The sequence below is a fragment of the Sciurus carolinensis genome, chromosome 11 (genome assembly GCF_902686445.1).
Source record: "Sciurus carolinensis chromosome 11, mSciCar1.2, whole genome shotgun sequence".
Classification (NCBI taxonomy): domain Eukaryota; kingdom Metazoa; phylum Chordata; class Mammalia; order Rodentia; family Sciuridae; genus Sciurus; species Sciurus carolinensis.
In genome coordinates, this window is record NC_062223.1 from 122574610 (window position 1) to 122592964 (window position 18355).

General features: G+C 36.1%; 1 protein-coding gene across 1 annotated transcript; it reads left to right on the forward strand.

The window, feature by feature from the left end:
• Nucleotides 1–17074: 17074 nt before the first annotated feature.
• LOC124959744 (olfactory receptor 8D4) lies at nucleotides 17075–18010 on the forward strand. The gene has a single exon (XM_047518094.1). The coding sequence runs from the start codon at nucleotides 17075–17077 to the stop codon at nucleotides 18008–18010; it is 936 nt and encodes a 311-aa protein (XP_047374050.1).
• Nucleotides 18011–18355: the final 345 nt, after the last annotated feature.

The window sequence follows — 18355 nt, forward strand, 5'->3', positions numbered from 1 at the left end:
TATTCTGGGTGGAAATTCCTGGCTGAGACTACCACAAATATTTCATAAGTCTCCTCTCCAATATGTGAAGTCATAGGAGGAAAGGCAAAATCTTGATTTTTTTAGTGACTTCTGAGGTATGGGCAGTGGCAGAGGCTTAAGAAGCCTGTGGAACAGAGAATATAACTTCTCCTCAACATTCCTATACTGAGGGTGGTCTGTTGTCAGGCTACAAACTGCCATGGAATCACCTATTGGTTTGACCCTTGACCCTGGGGCATAGACAATGGAAGCACCAAGATGCTCAGAGGTCCTGAGAGAGCTAACAAAGAGGGAGATCTGATACACACACACACACACACACACACACACACACACACAGAGAGAGAGAGAGACACCTATCAGCTGTGGGGATAAACAGAGGCCTTGAAAGAAGTTAAGCACTCCTGACTACAGCAGTCCCATTTTAGAGTTAGAATTACATATTCCAGGATTAGTTGACATTTAGTAGTCTTCTGTGAAGAGGATATCAAGATTGTTTGATTGAAGAGTCAGCTAGCTAACACCACAAAAGGGAATGACCACTCCAAATCCAGAATCTGTTGAAGAAACACAGGACCTTATTGGGATTTCCCAGCATAGTTTATTTAGGGAGACATCCAAGAAATAGACCAGTGTTTTGAAATCCAAACAACTGGCCTGATACACTGAGCCATTATAGTTTAATATAACTTATAAGGTTTGTAACTTGGCAGAGAAAATATTTTTGTATTTCTTGAGTAGGCAACTATGGTATACACTAAGCAGAAACTGAGAGCTTGTACTGAAATCCCCCAATTTCCTTTTACTGAACTAACAGGAAATCCTCTCCAAATTGTTTTGACCCTCTTGCAGGTCACTTTCTCAGGGTCAAAATGGACTTCTTTCATCGCCTTAAATATGCTACATTGTCTTTCCCCAGCCCTTTGTATACATCTTTTCTTTTTTTTTTTCTTGTACTGGGGATTGAATACAGGGGTCTCTACCACTGAGATAGATAGATAGATCTTTTACTTTTGTTTTGAGACAGGGTCTTGATAAGTTTCTGAGGGTATCACTTGAGTCACTGAGGCTGATTTGAACTTGTGACCCTTCTGTCTCAGGCTTCCAAGTTGCTTGGAATATAGGTATGAGCCACTGTAGTCAGTTTTCAAACATCTTTTTTTTTTTCTACTCTTTTTATTTTATATATGTATATATATATATATATACGTATATATATATATATATATATATATAAAATTTGTTCTTATTAGTTATACATGGTAGTAGAATGTATTTTGACATATTATACATATCTGGAGTATAACTTTTCATTCTTCTGGTTGTACCTGATGTAGATTTACATTGGTCATTTAATCACATACACACATAGGATAGTAATGTCCAATTCATTTTATTGTCTTTCCTACTCCCATTCTCCCTCCCTTCCCTTCATTCCCCTTTGTCTAATCCAAAGTATTTCTATTCTTCCTATCTCCCCATTTATTAATTGGGAATTTTTTATTTTTGGTGTTAAGTTTTTTTGAGTTCTCTATATATCCAGGAGATTAATGCTCCATCTGAGGTGCTAAACATCTTCCAATAGCATGTTTCTTTACTTTTTAAAATTTAAACAACAATGCTCAACAGTGTATTTTCTCTTACTAGGAAGGCTTTAGGTAAAGAAAATGGATATCAGATCCTGGGTTTCAATCCTGGCTCCACTTAGAGTGATGTGGTCCTAGAGATAATAATACTTCTTACTACATAATACTTTTTGTAAAGATTAAATCTGTTTAGAGATATAAAGTACCAAAACATGTCCTTGCAAATAGTCAATAACATGTAAGCAATTTCTGTCACATTAATTTGGGTTCCCAGAAAGAGACTTGAAGGGAAATTTGTAGTGGGGCAGTTTATTGGGAAGTACACGCGGAGACCACATCTATAAGTTTCTAAGGGCAGCAGAATCGAGCTGAAGTTCAACTGAGGTATACTTGCCATAGAAGAAACCTTAGCCATTTCCATTAGTAGTGTCTGAACCCGGGCCATCCATCAGAATCATTCTGAACAGAGGCAAGAGAACTCAGATTGTTTTACATTGGGCATTAGTTTGTCTTTGAAAGCAGGCTACCTTGGGGTGGTATCTCCCTTCTGTTTCAGGGGCAATTCCTAATTCTCTCAGGAACCACAAGTCTCAGAGAGATTTCTCTACTCTAATATCAAGTTTGCTGTTTGAGTTGCCAACTGCCATGAAATCAATGTCTATTGCTTTGATCCTTGATCCTGGAAGGACCAAGAGGGTAGACAGGCAACTCTTATTGTTATGTTTTTATATATTGATGATTTTCTTTCTAAACCATAGATCCTTATAAGAAGGATGCCTGGACTGAAGATTTATGTCTTTTAAATTACTGTTTCTCTTTTTCTTTGTATACCTTATGTTTGGTATATGAACATTGCTGCTGTGCTGTATGGCACATAGATATTTGTAAATGTTTCATATTTTCATTGTGAATTGAAGCTATAATCTTTACTTGTATTTGTCACTGTCAATTATTTTGTTGTCTGATTCAACTTTGTTTGGCATTAAGATTTCCTTTTATTTGCATTTCTCTTGAATATTTTGTTCCTCCTTATTTTTAGCTTTTCTGTTTCAGTACATTTTAATGAACAGTATAAAATCGAATTTTGCTTCAGAAACCAATAAGAAAACACTTTAAAAACTATGGAACTTAAGCCCATTTACATTCAATATTTGAACTGTTCGATGCACTATTTTACATTCATTTTATTCAGCATGTCTCTGTATCTGATGAATATGTATAATGGCCATTTATATAATTTCTTTGCTATTTATTTTTTAATATTTTTGGCATTTAGGGAAACAATTTAATCTAAACTTTAAAAAGCCCTTTTATTTAATTAATGCTCTTAAATCTCTTCACTTCAGATATTTTTTTGGCTTTCAACTGTGAGATAAAATAAAATGAGCCCATAATGTCTTCCTACCTTCTCCTGTCTCTCCTTTCAGCCACCCGGTTTCATTGAATGTATTATCTATTGAACTGCTTTATCTTTGTACTCTTAAGATAATTAGTAGACTTCCATAATACAATATTGTTTTAAATTTTTCTATGATTTCCTTTAATCTCTAATTCTTACTCATAAGGTGTTCAACGAGCTTCAGTTTCCTCATTCTCTTCTTCTCCTGATCCATATTTACAATTTCATTATATCTAATTTGTGAGGGCAGGTACGGGTTGTTCCATCTATCCACTCACCTTTTATTTCATTAAAGATCTACAGTTACATCCAATCCTTACAACCTCTCCCCTTGCCAATATTGCCCTCTGCAACCCCTAGCCCTACCCCCTGGAGCCATCTTTCATGAAGACCCATCCTTTGATAGATATTTAACCAGGGCAGATAGCTAATATGTTTGGTGATCGCTGACATGCTTAATACTGTTTTCCAAGCCTTGGTACTTACAGAATTCTTAGCTAGGCATAATATTCTTCATTCACACTTTCTTTTCCTGAGTATCTTTTTTGTGTGTGTTACTTCAGTCTTTTACTTAATTTAAATGAATTTGTCCAGAAATTGATGTCTGCTTGTCTTTTAGTTTTTTTTTTTTTTGTTTTTGCCTGTATAAGAGACTTGATGTTTTTGCCAGGAATTCCAGAGGATTTTTACTGAAGCTTAAATTTTATATTTTTAAAACATGTTTTGGCATTGTGCATTCTGATTCAATTTTTGCAGGTTTAGGATCTGCTTTTTCAATATGTAGATGCAGATGTTTTCATTTCAGGAAAGTTTTGTGATTGAATGTTTATTTGTTTATTTTTGTTTTCTTTTTCATGAAATCCAATTGTTATATCTTTTTTTTTGCCTGTTTCCAATAGCTACCATTTTCTCCTAAATTCTTTTTTCTTGACATTTATTATTAGTATTCTATTTGGCTTTATTAAAATTTTGGACTTATGTGTTCTGTTTTGAAAATTTCATAGTTTGTTTTTATTACTGAGATAATTTTGCATTTACTTCAGTTTTTTTTTTTACCAGAATTCTGTCAGTTCCTATTTTATGTCTATGTAATGCTTATTCAATTTTTTCTAAGCTCTTTCTTTAAAGAAACTATTTGACATAATTTAATATTTAAAAAATCATGTTCACTGAGGTATAATTATATATAATAAGTCCAACCTTTAAAATATGCAGTTTGATGAGTTTTTATAAATTTATGTGGTGACATATAGTGGTTACCATTATTCCGTATGTTGAATATTTATCACTCCGAAAAGTTTCCTTGTGCTTTTGTGGTTGGCTCATCCCTTCTGATGAACAGTGATGTGTTTTCTATTTTTATGTTAACTTTTCTACAAAGTCATGTATTTGGGTTCATGAAGAATGTGGCCTTTGTGCTTGTCTGTTTTCACTTAGCAATATATTTTCCAGATGCGGAGCATAAGTATTTAGTTCCTTTTTTTTTATTCAATGTCATTGAATTGGATGACAATTCAATGGATAAAATGTATTGGATAAAATGTATTTATGCATTCCCATTAGAGGACATTTTAGCTTCTTCCAGTCTTGAATAAAGCTGCTATAAACTGTAGCATAGGAGTCTTTGTGTGTGTGTGTATGCTGGCATTCCACGTGAGGAAATAACTGGAAGTGTAAGAGTGCATTGTATGTATATTTTTAACTTTACAAGAAATTGCTAAACTCTTTTCCAAAGTGGTTGAATGATTTGATATCTCTAGGGCAATGTTTGATCCATATCCTCATTGTACATAGCACTGATAGTCTTTTTAATTTAAGTTATTCTAGTAGGTGTCTTGTAGTATCTCATTTTTAGATTTAATTTTCATTTACTTATGACTAATGACACAAAGTTTTCATATAAATATTGACCATCTGTATTTTTTTTTTTTTTTTTTTGTGGTGCTGGGGATTTGAACCCAGGGCCTTGTGCTTGTAAGGCAAGCACTCTACCAACTGCATCTGTATGTTTTTCATAAAATATGTGTTAAAATATTTTGCCCAATTTTTGAGATATTTGTCATTTTCAGTATTGTGACCTGAGCTTTCTGTTCTTATATAGTTCTTTTTTTCCTCAAGATAAGTAAACTGCAATTATTTGCATAATTTTAAAATTTCATATTGCCTTCATGCATAGTTTATCTCTACTTCATTAGCTGTGTGTATGTATGTATGTATGTTTTATTGTATGCTCAAAATTTTTTATTTTTGTCTTTTAAAAATTATAATATACTTGTAGGGATGCTTTATATTGACTTCTTATGGATATTGAATTTTTCTAACAGCAATGGAGGAGGTGGAAGAGGGGTTTATTTGTCTTCTCAAATTCTTAGAGGAAACTTTTCTATTTGGTAAATTTTTCTGTGTGAAGTTTGGTTTATTCTGATCCATTGATACTCTCTGTTTCAACAGAACACTTATCTTCAGCTGCATTCTTCTTTTCCTTCATGTGCAAACTCTGTGTGACTCATCCAATTTCCTAGGTGCCTGCTTTTTCTCCAGTAAAGCTGCCTTCTTGGACTCTGGTCCCAAGAACTTTATGAGCTACCTCCTTTTATTTTTCTGGCAGCTGGTACCTGTCAGATCTTAGGTTTCTTCTTAGTATCCCCTGATGGGAACCTCTACTTCTCTCCTCTATGTTCCACCAGGAGTTTTGATTGCAGAGGAGGAAACTCCAGTAGCAAGTGGCAAAGTGCTATACCACTGGTGTTTCAATAAAGATAATATAAGTTACTAAAGAAAAATATTGCCATACTTTAGATATTCTTACATAAATGTTTCAAGGAAAAGACCCTATGCCTACTATAATCTAGGTAATCCTCTCTAGACCTGACATCAGGCATCTCAGGATTGGTGGGAAGAAAGCTGAAGGTGAACGTTTAAAGAAAGAGTTTATACGCAACCTCATGAAGTAATCGGAGACTTACATTTAGTATTTTCCTTCATTTTATATACTTTCCCCCTATATCTATCCCTTTCAATTTATGTTAGAGTGATCTAACAAATCAGAGTGGTACCTCTTTCTCTTGCCTAACAATAAATGCAACTTTGTTTCAGACCACTATTTAGTGTGTTTCATTATCTCCTCCTGAAAAGACCAAAGCAGATTTCAACTCCTGCATCCGAGGGCTATATAGTAAGGATGTTCCTTCATGACATCCAGAAGAATTCATGCTTTTGTCCCATGGTAGAGCTGTTGATTGTATTTCTGCCACAGAGATAGCCTGTGACTAGGGAATAGATATTTGAAAAATACATAAACGACAGGGCACTAGTATCTGGAATACATAAAGAACTTCTATAGATAATCATGATAAAATCAAATCCCAATAAAAAACGTGCAAAATATATCAGCCAGACATGTTACAAAAATAGCAATCAAATGATCAGTAAGCATATAAAAAGGTACTCATCCTTATTTGTCATAAAAAACTGAAGATAATGCTGTCATGCTGAACAGTTTAGTGGTAAATGGAATCAAGATGAAAAATTATGGGACAAAGGCTCAATTTAAAACTGCCTGCATTAGTTAAACAACTATTGTGTACTTAGAGCAGATTTAGGGGCATTGAAAGTAGTTTCTTTAAGATACATCTACAAAAATTAGTGAAGAATGTTAAACATTTTCTTGTTCTCTTTGTATTAAGTTGGGTTCTGCCTTTTAACAAATCTACTGGGTTTCTCAATATGTCAATGTAGAATTAGTTTTTTTGCAGTAGGTAAGTTGTGAAGAACATCTGAAGAGGAACTTAGGTAAAAGCATGTATGAGTCAATGAAAGGGTGCTATAGAATGGTAAAAGAGACCAGGACTGTAGTTCCCATTCTGCCACTAACAAGCCATTTTTATTAGGAGGCAAGTTATTTTATTCTTTTTGAACCTCAACCTTAAATGAGATGACTTTATATGATCTCTCTGAATTTCTCCAGTAAAATCTTTTGTGATATTATTTGAAGTCATAAGGGACATTGCATCTCTGTAGCAAAGTTAAGATGACTTATGAATTAATTCATCATTTACTATGTACATGACTGAAATCAGGCCAGAGTATATTAGGACAGTCTTCCCTGCCCCGACGGGAAAATGTCTGTGTTTTTGGTATTGGACAAAGCAATCTAATATTAATTCACTTAATCATTCACTTTCAGGACTTATTTTTAAATAGACCATCTTTGTAAACATGTAGTACATATGTAATATTACATATGTAATATATGTAACTATATATTACATATAGTAATTAGTATGTCCCTTCTTTTTTTTTTTTTTTTCATCACCCTATGCATGCTTCCTGAAATTGTCACACAATGACAAAATATTTTGTATGGGTATACTTTTCTTTACCATAAACTCCTTGAAGACATTCCCCCTCTACTAGTTGTATTCTCAGATTTTGAAATAGAATATCTCATATATTAGAGATTTCTTGAGCAAATGAATTCCATGTCTCTCACCTTGATGTCAACATACTATCACCCATCTTTGTTCACCTACAAAATTCAGTAGGTGAATGCACTTGTGACTTAATTGAAGCAGTACTTTAAATATCTAACCTGTGGGTTAGAAAAGTGGGAAGGAGGAATTAGCAGTTTATATTTTTTAACCCTACTATATAGAAAGGTGATCTGGTATTTTGACAGTTACCAGAGTAATTTATGTTCTGCCTTTTGGATGTCTCTTCTTCTCAGTTATTAATAAGATGCTTTCTTTATTTCAAATCCTTTGCCTTCTCTCTCCGCTCTTCACTCTTTTTAGTGTGGTTTCTACCCTCTTATTTGGCTTTCTTGGGGGCTTTCTTTCCAAGATGATTGCTCAAGAAGAAATGTGAGAACCCAGTGATGATACAATAATCTCTGATCACAGCCTTGTATTACTATGAAGTTTGATTTGTTTTTAATTTTCTTGAGAACTGAAGACAGAGATCTTAGAGAATGTATCTATTGAAAAAGACAAAGAGAGATCTAAATTGTGAGAAAGCTAAAGCCTTTAAAATTATTAAAACGACCAAAAAAGAAAAAGAACAGAGAACAAAAAGATAAAAAATGCTTTTAAAAGATTCACAAATTTTTCTATCTTATGGTAGCAACTAATTTCCTTTTGCACATCACCTTCTGTTCATATGCATACATGTTCCAGATGGCTGCAATCAAAATATTTGTATTATATCTAGCTACTGGCCCAAGCACTTAGAAATGGTCTTTCGTCATTCATAGACCATTGTGTACAAAAGCATGTGATAATATTCTCCTGTATCATTTACTGTAACATTTAGTTTTTTTTTTTAAAGATTTTACTGAAATTCATCTTGAAAAATGGGGTGGAATCTGAGGAGTTAAGTGTTTCAATTCCCTCATTGTTTCCTCTTTCCCACAATAAACACCAATAAACACTGATAATAGCAGCAAACCTATGTGAAGCCCTTTATATTTTATAAAATACTTCTGTGCATTTTCTTATAGGACTTTCAAAAAATGCTTAACATTTAAATAGAACAACCATTCTTCCTATGTCCATCTTATCAATAAAGAAACTTTAAGAGGCAAGGTAACTTGCCCAATGACCACACAAGACTACTAAATAGCAGAAATGGATCTTTAGAGATCTTGAAAATGAAAAGTCCATGCATGCATTCTCTCTCTCTCTCTCTCTCTCTTTGAATATCTGCCCTATCCAAATAGTAAACCATTATATTAGTGGGGTTGACAAGAGAAATAAATATACAAGAATCATGAACCATGTCATCCTTGTAATAGATGACCATGAAGGGTTGGAGGATAATTTTAAAAACTGGAATCTGTTTGAGACTGTAAATACATATGAAAATGATTTCCTGCTTGTCTTTACCCTGGAAAGTAGAAACTATAATATTTTAATGATTGTAGAATTCACTTTCAAATTATTGTACATAGTCCCATCTGGGGCAATTAAAACCTTCCCCAAGTACCACAAGCCCTGGAGACTAAAGGAAAACGGAATGATTGTTAATCTAAATCAGTGTCTATGCCACGTAGCAGCCTGATTTATGTACCTCTGTGATCCAAACAGTAATTGCAAGAACAGGAATGCTAATAAGTTACAAGGAAACCCTTATGACTCTCTAAAACACAGCTGGGATTTTGTGGGCAAAGTTCAATTGTATTATTTCTGGGACTTTCACTTGGATACTTGTTTCTTTTATGTTCAAATGACAGAATAGTGTCCACCTCCATTTACTCCATCAGAAATACTCTTGGTCCTGGCATTGAGGCCCTGTGCTGCCTGCAGACCCTTATCTAAAGCCCAGTAGTTCAATTCCTGCTTGAGGTTGTGTATCCAAGACAATACTGCATCACACTGTCTGCTGTGGTTGAGACAACCATTCCTGACATCTTCCTGAAAGGAAATGCATCGTGTGGACATGAAACCTGAGGGCATTGATATGGAAATGGACAGCTTCTCGTCTGCCTGTTGGGCCTTCTTTGCAGGTGTTCATGGTGTTTGTAAATGACAGTATCCATACAACATATGTTTAGGGGAATGTATATTTCCTGTCAGATGCATTTTCTTACCACTTGGTTTCATATTCTTTTCTTTCCTGTCCAGGAATCTTGCTGAGAAGGGACATAGGGTCTTTAGGGTAGGATTCCCTGATGTGCAGAACTGGATGACGGCATTTTGCAACCCTATGTAATTTTTTGACTATGGTAACTGTCTGAAGCTTATTGAAATTGAATATTCCTTCCCAATCCCATATTTAGAGAATCAGAAATTTGGCAGGTAAGGTAGGGTGTGGAACCCATTTTTACCAGGTGCCCCAAATGGTTTTCTTAGCACATTAACATTGATTTTAATTTAGTTTTATTTTCATTGTTTGTAAATTTTTATTAATTATTTAACTGGTATATAAAAAATTGAGCTATTAATCAGGTAATACAGTTTCTGAGAGATGAATTTATTGACTAGGTTTAAATCAGCCTAAACCTATCTTTTCAAAACATTATCATTTCTTTAAGATAAGAACTTTCAAAGGTTCTTTCTTCTAATGTTTTGAAATATACGGGACAGTATTAGTGTCTACAATCCCTCTTCTGTGCAGCAGGACATAAAATGTCTTGCTTTCGTCTAACTGCAATTTAGTGCCCATTGATAGACTTTTTGGATACCCCCCTCCCTCCATCTCCTGCAGTCTCTGTTAATCCACCGTCTACTCTCAACTTTTAAAAATACATATATCCTACATATGGAGTGACACATATGTGGGGAAGCAAGCATGGCACAGGTATGAGAGACTCCTAGATTGCTTCTTGACTTTGCGACTTACAGCTGTGTGGCCTTGAGCAAATGTCATGATTACTTCAACTCCTGCAGTCTAACCAGCAAAATGGGGGTTAAATGTCATATGAGGAGTTACACAATGGGATATTCAAAATGACTGGACAAGTGATCTCCAAAATAACCCTTTTGCTTGCCTCTTCTTTCCCTACAGGTGTGTGTGTGTGTGGTGTGTGTGTGTGTGTGTGCGCGTGCGCGCGCACACGTGCACATGTGCACTTGCCCACATGGATGTCTGTGGGCAGAACACACATAGCTGGACATGAAGAGAATGCAGGAACTTGGTGTGTTTGATTCAGTAAAAAGTAATATCCACTTTCAGAGAGGTCTGACATCTGGGAACAGGATTCAGCTCTAGCTGTGATTTGCTTTTGGGCCATCTCCCACTGCAGTTTCATGTACTCAAGGAAGCTAAACACAAAAATTTGATTTTAGAATAAATCTCGGTAAGACACTGCAGCACTTTCTGGATAAAATATCTGACAAAGTAAGGAATGGGAGACCCAAGTAAAACAAGGCGCCTTAGGCACTATGCTCAGGTAAACTGGGGCTTCTGGTGGAGTTGCCACCAAGGCTGGTCTGCAAAGTGGAGATGGCTTTGTACTGGTGGATAGGAGTGGAACAGTGACTCTCCTTGGTGGTAGGAGGTGTTTTTCACGACTAATGATGTGGTAGTGAGGGTGGCAGGAGGGGAAAAATAGATCCTGTGGTTCTTCCCAAACCTAAGCATGTAAAGGCCCGAGGAAGCACTAACTGAAGGGTTAAAAAGTGAAATTACAAAACAAAAGAAAACACCACTGAAGTGTGTGTGTGTGGGAATATCCAAATAGCAGCATAGCAAAGCTACCTCTTTCTCTCCTGGCTTGATAGTTTTCTTTTTCCTGATCAAAGAATTCCTCTCCACACATGAGAGGACAACCTGGCATGGCTTGACTTTGCTTTAGCTAAGTCAACTTTGATGTTCTCACACTAATGGAGGAATAACAAATACTCTGAATATTTCTCTTTGCCTTGGATAATGTTTTCCCTTTGATTTTTTCTAATCAGCTATTTGACACATGATATTTTTATAGTAAATCACAAATAAATTTTAGTTCCAAATTCCACTGCTTACATGGTGAAGCAGCAGCATACACACACAATCATAGCAGACTGATATGAGATTTACTTTACTAAATGTGATTCACATATGTATAATTCACAGACTAGTCATGGATATCTTGACTATAAAGTTCTGTGGTTTCAAGTACTTGACCTCAGTAGATCTCTATGTGATAAACTGCTAGGACAAAGGGAAAATAGATTATTATCCATAGTACTTGGTTTTAAGGATAAGCAAAAATTTTGTGTTGTAATTGTCTACTCTTGTACTATAAAACTCATCTTTAATTACTGATTTCTTTTTATTAAGATTGGTCTCTTTTGGTAACTTATCTGGTAAATGAAGGTCATTCCCTATAAGCCTATTTTCATCATTTTTTTAGATCAATGTTTTCTAGACTGGTAGGAATAAAATACTCTGTTTGAAATAGATGCCTGATGTGGTTGAGTGTGATGCTGAAAGAATAAATTCAACTATATGCCAGGAATGGGGACTCAGTCTTAGGGATGTAATGATAAATGAGAAATAGTCCCCTCATTTCAATAAGTTCCTAAAGAGTAGGAAAATCAGCCACACATATGTGTATGCTGTAAGAAGCACTGAAGTGGAGGTCAATTACAAAGAGAGGACAGATAGAAGTGAGGACAGATAGCTAAAGAAGCAACTGGTGCACACCTCTAATCTCAGTTACTCAGGTTGAAGAAGAAGGATCACAAGTTTGAGCCCAACTTGGGTAACTTCGTGAGATCATGTTTCAAAATAAATATAGAAAGAGCTGGGGATGTAACTCAGCAGTAATGCATGCCTAGGTTCAGTCTATAGTAAAGCAAAAAACAAAAAAAGCAGCAGCAACAACAATAACAACAAAAAACTAAGGGAGGATGAATGATACCAAAAGCACTTTCCCTAAGAAAATAAGTTGATTTGAAAATATCAAATAGGGCAAAGGCCATGTTTTATTTACCTTTGCTCCACCTCCAGAAATTTTCATTTTAGCACAGTAGAAACTTCACCATCGATTCTGAGATAACCTGAAACAACTTCACAGTTTTTCCTAATGCTAGACCTTAAAACTGAATATTTATCCTGAAAATTTGGGGTTTCAAGTAGACAGGTTGTTTGAAGGGCACCAGACATGGCTCACATGGAGATCAACAGGCATATTCTGCAAATTGTCCTATAAAGTCACCACTAGGAACCAGAGGCCTAGATTCAGCTATCCCTGATAAAATTCGCTTCCCTCATTATCAGGCACTAGAAACACTGAATCCATGGGCCTTTATCCTAGGAACATGTCAGCCATTCTTAAGGTTCATCATAAATTCCTTCTGTTTTTACTTCTTAGTTCCTTTACTTGTGACCTGATCTACAACTCAAATATCCCTTCACATCCTCTCCGCTGAAGTGAATTGTTCCCACCTTTGGAGGCACAGTTTAAAATGACCCTTCCATAAGGACTGTCTTTATCCATCTCTGAGCTCCAACTCTACCTGTGAGCACAGAGGTGCTGTCTATAGTACTTTGTTTATTCAATAGTATGTCAGAGCAAGGTATGGGCTGGACAGTACATCAGCCCCCCTGGATGGCAAGATTCTGAAGGGACTCATTTTGAAGCATCGTTCAATGATCCTAACCTATGGCAGATGCTGCCCTGGCAGGTCCACTGGGAGACAGTTCTTATAAATACACAGGCTGCTAGACCTCATATAAGAGGTGAGAAGCTCTGGAGACTACTGGTCTTTATCATTCTAGACACAAAATATTAGAACTAAGAATAAAAGGTCTCAGCTTCTTGTTAGCTATGGTTGTTTAGACACTTAAGGAAGAAGGTATATTTAATTCATCTTCTCATGTGAGGAGGTCAGAAGAAAGAAGTGATGCAGTCTTCAGAAGAAAGAAGGTGAGGCTTAATGGTGGTGATATTATTGCAAGAAGATTAAAACGTGTTCTAAAAATTCCCTCATGATTGTCCACACGAGCTCTAGAGTTCCTAGATGTTTGTATTCAGCAAGTCCCAAGAGTGGAGGGAAGAGGCTATGGGCTTCCGCCTTAGACTCAGTTATGCCTTAGCCACTAACCATTCCTAGGTGCTTTTGTTTTTTATCTGAATTCATCTGTGAAAATCACCAGCTTTAAAAATATATTTCCAAATATATTCATGAAACCTTGATTCTGCTCGTACTTATTGTCTCATTTAATTTGTACTACAACCTATTGAAGTATTTATTATTATTATTATTATTATTATTATTATTTTTTTTTTTTTTTTGCACTGCTGGGGATCAAACCCAGGGCCTTGTGCTTGCAAAGCAAGCACTCTACCAACTGAGCTATATCCCCAGCCAGTATTTCTTATTTTTTCCAAATTAAAACATGAAGCTCACAGTGGCTAATGATGAGTCAAATGTTGCACTGTGAGTTTTAGACCTGGGCTTGAAACTAAATATTATGATTCATGGTTCATTGCTTTCTCTGTCACTTTTGTAATAATGGTGCAATTGGGATTACAGGTTTAGGAAAATATATATGCTAGCCTTATGCGCTCTAAAAGAAAAGTCACTAGTTATCAGTGGCTATTAAGCATGTGAAATGTGGCTTGTTCAAACGAAGCTGTAAGTGCAAAATAAACTGCGGATTTTAGAATTTTTTCCCATATCCACCCTAAAAACATCATAAAAATCCCATTAAAATTTTTCATATAGATTATGCTTTGGAGTGATAATATTTTAGATATACAAAGTTAAGCAGAAATTTTATTAAAATTGACTTCATCTGTTTTTACTTTTAAAACAATGGGCTCCTAGAACATTTTAAATATCCCATGACTGCATTATATTTCTGTTGGGCAATACTAATTTAGATTCCACATTCATAAAATAATTTCAATAGTCGCTTTTAATACTATGGAATAAACTGAAATTTTTAAAAATAATATGCTTTTAAATTCCTAAAAATACCTAAGACCTAGATCAGTCTGAGTCAATGTAGTAGACTATTTTAAGGGTGGGCAGATATACAACCTAATCAAACTTTATCCCTAGCCTAGCCACGTGGTTAAATCAAGTGGACACTGGTTACCACTGCTCATTTTATCTGAATTAAGATGTGATTTGTATAACATTTCTTCCTATATACACAAAAACATAATATAATGTGTTGTAATAAGCTCTTTGACATGAGCATTAATTACACTGCCATGGAATCTCTGAGTTCACACAGAGGTAACAAAATACTGAAATATAAAACTGGATATTCTTCATCCAAGAAGGCTTTTCAAAGATGGGCTTTGCATGATCAGGTAATGCTTTCTGTCACAGAGAGGAAACAAGATTTCAACTCTAGGGGAAAATAATCTAAAATAGCATCTCTCAAACTGTTATGTGCGCACAGATCATGTTGGGATCTTGTTAAAAAATGTGATCTTGATTTAGTAGCTGTGAGGTAGGACCTGAGGTGCTGCAATCCTAACAAGTTCTCAACTGGTGCTGATGCTGCTGGTCTATGAACCATACTGAGCGGCAAGGACTGGAAGCACAGAAATTCTTTGAGAAATTGGAAACCTAGGAAGGAGAAACATAATTACCTTGAAAAGGGGCAGACGTGTGCATGACACTGGAGTAAAACAAGAAACACGGGCAGGAGGAAAGACATTATACTTTAATAGAAAGTCCTGTAGGATTAGGGGATGTGGGACAAATAGAAATGATGTTGAGGATGGTCACTGTGTTTGTGACACTTGGGAAAGATTAAGGACATATATGGAAACACTCATGAGATTCAAGACAAAAATCTGAATATATGACTTTTCTTGGGCTTTTGCCATTTTTTTTTTATGTAGTCTTTGTGACTAGATTACACATGCACATAATGACAGGCAAGGGATGATGGGAAAGGAAGACCCCAGGGTACTTCAGACCAAGGCAACCAGATATACTCTTTTGCACATGATTCCCTATCTTCATCGCTTAGGACAAGAGAAGATCAGATACACCAAGACTTGTGTTTTGTAGATTTTGGAATTCTGCTCAGAGAACAGCTGTTCAGTGTCATGAAGCTTCTTTGTTTTAAACTGAGAGAGGGATCTGGGAAATAAGAGTTTTCTGCATCTTTGGAATTCAAGGGGTCAAAGGAAGTGTTCCTTGTCCTAATTAGGCAGTAATTCATTAGAAGCAAGAAGATAAGAACAACAGCTTCTTCTTCTTCTTTTTTTTTTCAATTTGGTATTTTGGTGGTTTTTTTTTTGGGTTGCTTGAGATTGAACCCAGAAGTGCTTAATCACCGAGTCACACACTCAACCCTTATATTTTTTATTTTGCGGCACAGTCTTCCTAAGTTGCTAAGGGCTGCACTAAATTGCTGAGGCTGGCCTCGAACTTGAGATCCTCCTGCTTTAGCCTCCTGAGACACTGGTATTACAGGCAGCACCATTGTGCCCCAGTAAGAACATCTTCTTGAAGAGCCAGGGAAAGAGGAACATCCTGGGCTGGGCAGGTTGAAAAATTTGTGACCCAGATATGTGAAGAAAGCTCATAACCTTTGGGCAAATACAAGACCAGAAAGGACTCTGTGAGCAGCTCATCATTAAATGTGATCAGATTTTTCAGAGACAAAGCCATACTTGAGCTCAGAGCAGACAATCCCAGATGGTACCATCTCTGCCTTTTCTGAGAACAGGAAGAGGTAGAGACAGGAAGTGCTATGTGGAAGCCTCCAAGTGGAAACACAAGTATCTGGGCTGTGGGCATTATGTTTTACTGAGTGGCCTTGGTGAGAAAGGAGGGCTTAGCCCAGATGGTGGCTGGAGGTTCAGAAGGCAGAAACAGTTTTGGCAAGTCAATCATTCTATAGTCATTAGTCTTACTGAAATCTAAGAAGAATAACTTCCTGCCTGGAAATCCATTTATGGTTAGATTATAAATAGAACACACAAATGAAGACATGGTTTTCCTATAATATGTCAAGTCACAGTAGTGCTGTGATATGCTTTAAAAAGAAGTGTGCAGATGCTCTGTCATTAAGTAAGTTGGGAAATATATGTTATATAGTAATCCTTCAGGAGGCCTGAGTCATCCTTCACTTACAAAACCCTGTTTAACTGTGTAACTCAGAATATTTGAATATGTGATTCATTTCGTGCAGTACCCATTAATTCTTTCTTGAATTAATATTCTGCTGACCACCATGGAGGCCTTGGTATAGAAAATCATAATTGATCTTAGCAATAGATATGTTCCATATAGAAATCTTGGAAGCGGGTTCTGTCCTGGTCAATTGTCATTGGCAAAAGTATTTTGGTACCATCTCTTCTTTATGTACCTCTTTTGCTAATTTTCTTTAGACATTGTTACCCACCCCCCACAATCTTTAAACATCATTCTTGTCTCTAACTCCAGTGTGAAAATTTTGTCCCTTGCTAAAAGTATCTGAGACTCAGAAATGTGTATTTATGGTTCATAAAATCTATGGTTGGTAGATGCTTTCTGATTTATTTTATCTAACACAAAGTCAGTATTTTCATAGCTAGAAATACCTTAGCTCTGGGGAACTGGAAAAAAGCTGGATTCTGCCTGTTTAATTTGACTTTTGCCCTTTCATCTCCACAGATTTCTCCAGGAGAATGGGTATAAGAAACGATTCCATGGTGACCGAGTTTCTTCTTTCAGGATTAACTGAACAACCAGAGCTTCAGCTGCCCCTTTTCTGCCTCTTTTTAGGGATTTATGTAGTTACCACGGTGGGAAATCTTGGCATGATCATGATAATTAGGTTGAATTCTCAACTTCACACTCCCATGTACTATTTTCTCAGTAGTTTGTCTTTTTTAGATTTCTGCTATTCTTCTGTCATTATCCCCAAAATGCTGGCAGGGTTTTTACACAGGGATAAAGCAATCTCTTATCCTGGATGCATGACTCAACTGTTTTTTTTCTGCATTTTTGTCATTTCTGAGTGCTACATGTTGGCAGCCATGGCCTATGATCGCTATGTGGCCATCTGCAACCCGCTACTCTACGGTGTCATCATGTCCCCTCGGGTCTGTTCTCTGCTTGTGGCTGCTGTCTTCTCAGTGGGCTTCACTGATGCTGTGATTCATGGAGGTTGTATATTAAGGTTGTCTTTCTGTGGATCAAACGTCATTAAACATTATTTCTGTGACATTGTCCCTCTTATTAAACTCTCCTGTTCCAGCACTTATATTGATGAACTTTTGATTTTTGTCATTGGTGGATTTAACATGGTAGCTACGAGTGTGACCATCATCATTTCATATGCTTTTATTCTCACCAGTATCCTCCGCATCCACTCTAAAGAGGGCAGGTCCAAAGCCTTTAGCACCTGCAGCTCCCACCTGGCTGCTGTTCTTATATTTTATGGGTCTCTCATGTCTATGTATCTCAAACCTGCTTCTAGCAGTTCTTTCATCCAGGAGAAAGTGTCCTCAGTATTTTACACCACGGTGATTCCCATGCTGAATCCCCTGATATACAGTCTGAGGAACAAGGAAGTGAAGGATGCGCTGATGAAACTTTTAAGAAGGAAGATAGCTTCATAATGAATGTGCTCTTTATTAAGATATATGTGTGTATTCATAATTGCATTTTTTTCTCAAATGTTTCACTTTTTTGTTCTTTTTATTTTAAAAAAATTTTTATTTTGTTCTAATTAGTTGTACCTGACAGTAGAATGCATTTATACATTTTGATAGATCATACATAAATGGAGTGTAATTTCTCATTTTTCTGATTGTACATATTGTAGGATCACAGCAGTCATGCAGTCATACATGTACATGAGGTAATAATGTCTGTTTCTCTCTACTATCCTTCCTACCCTCATACCTGTTGCGTCCCTTCACTCCCCTCTACTGAATATAAAGTAATTTTATTCTTCCCTAACC

Bases quoted from the DNA above. Each gene is read 5' to 3' on its own strand.
- LOC124959744 (XM_047518094.1), top strand. From the start codon at position 17,075: ATGGGTATAAGAAACGATTCCATGGTGACCGAGTTTCTTCTTTCAGGA.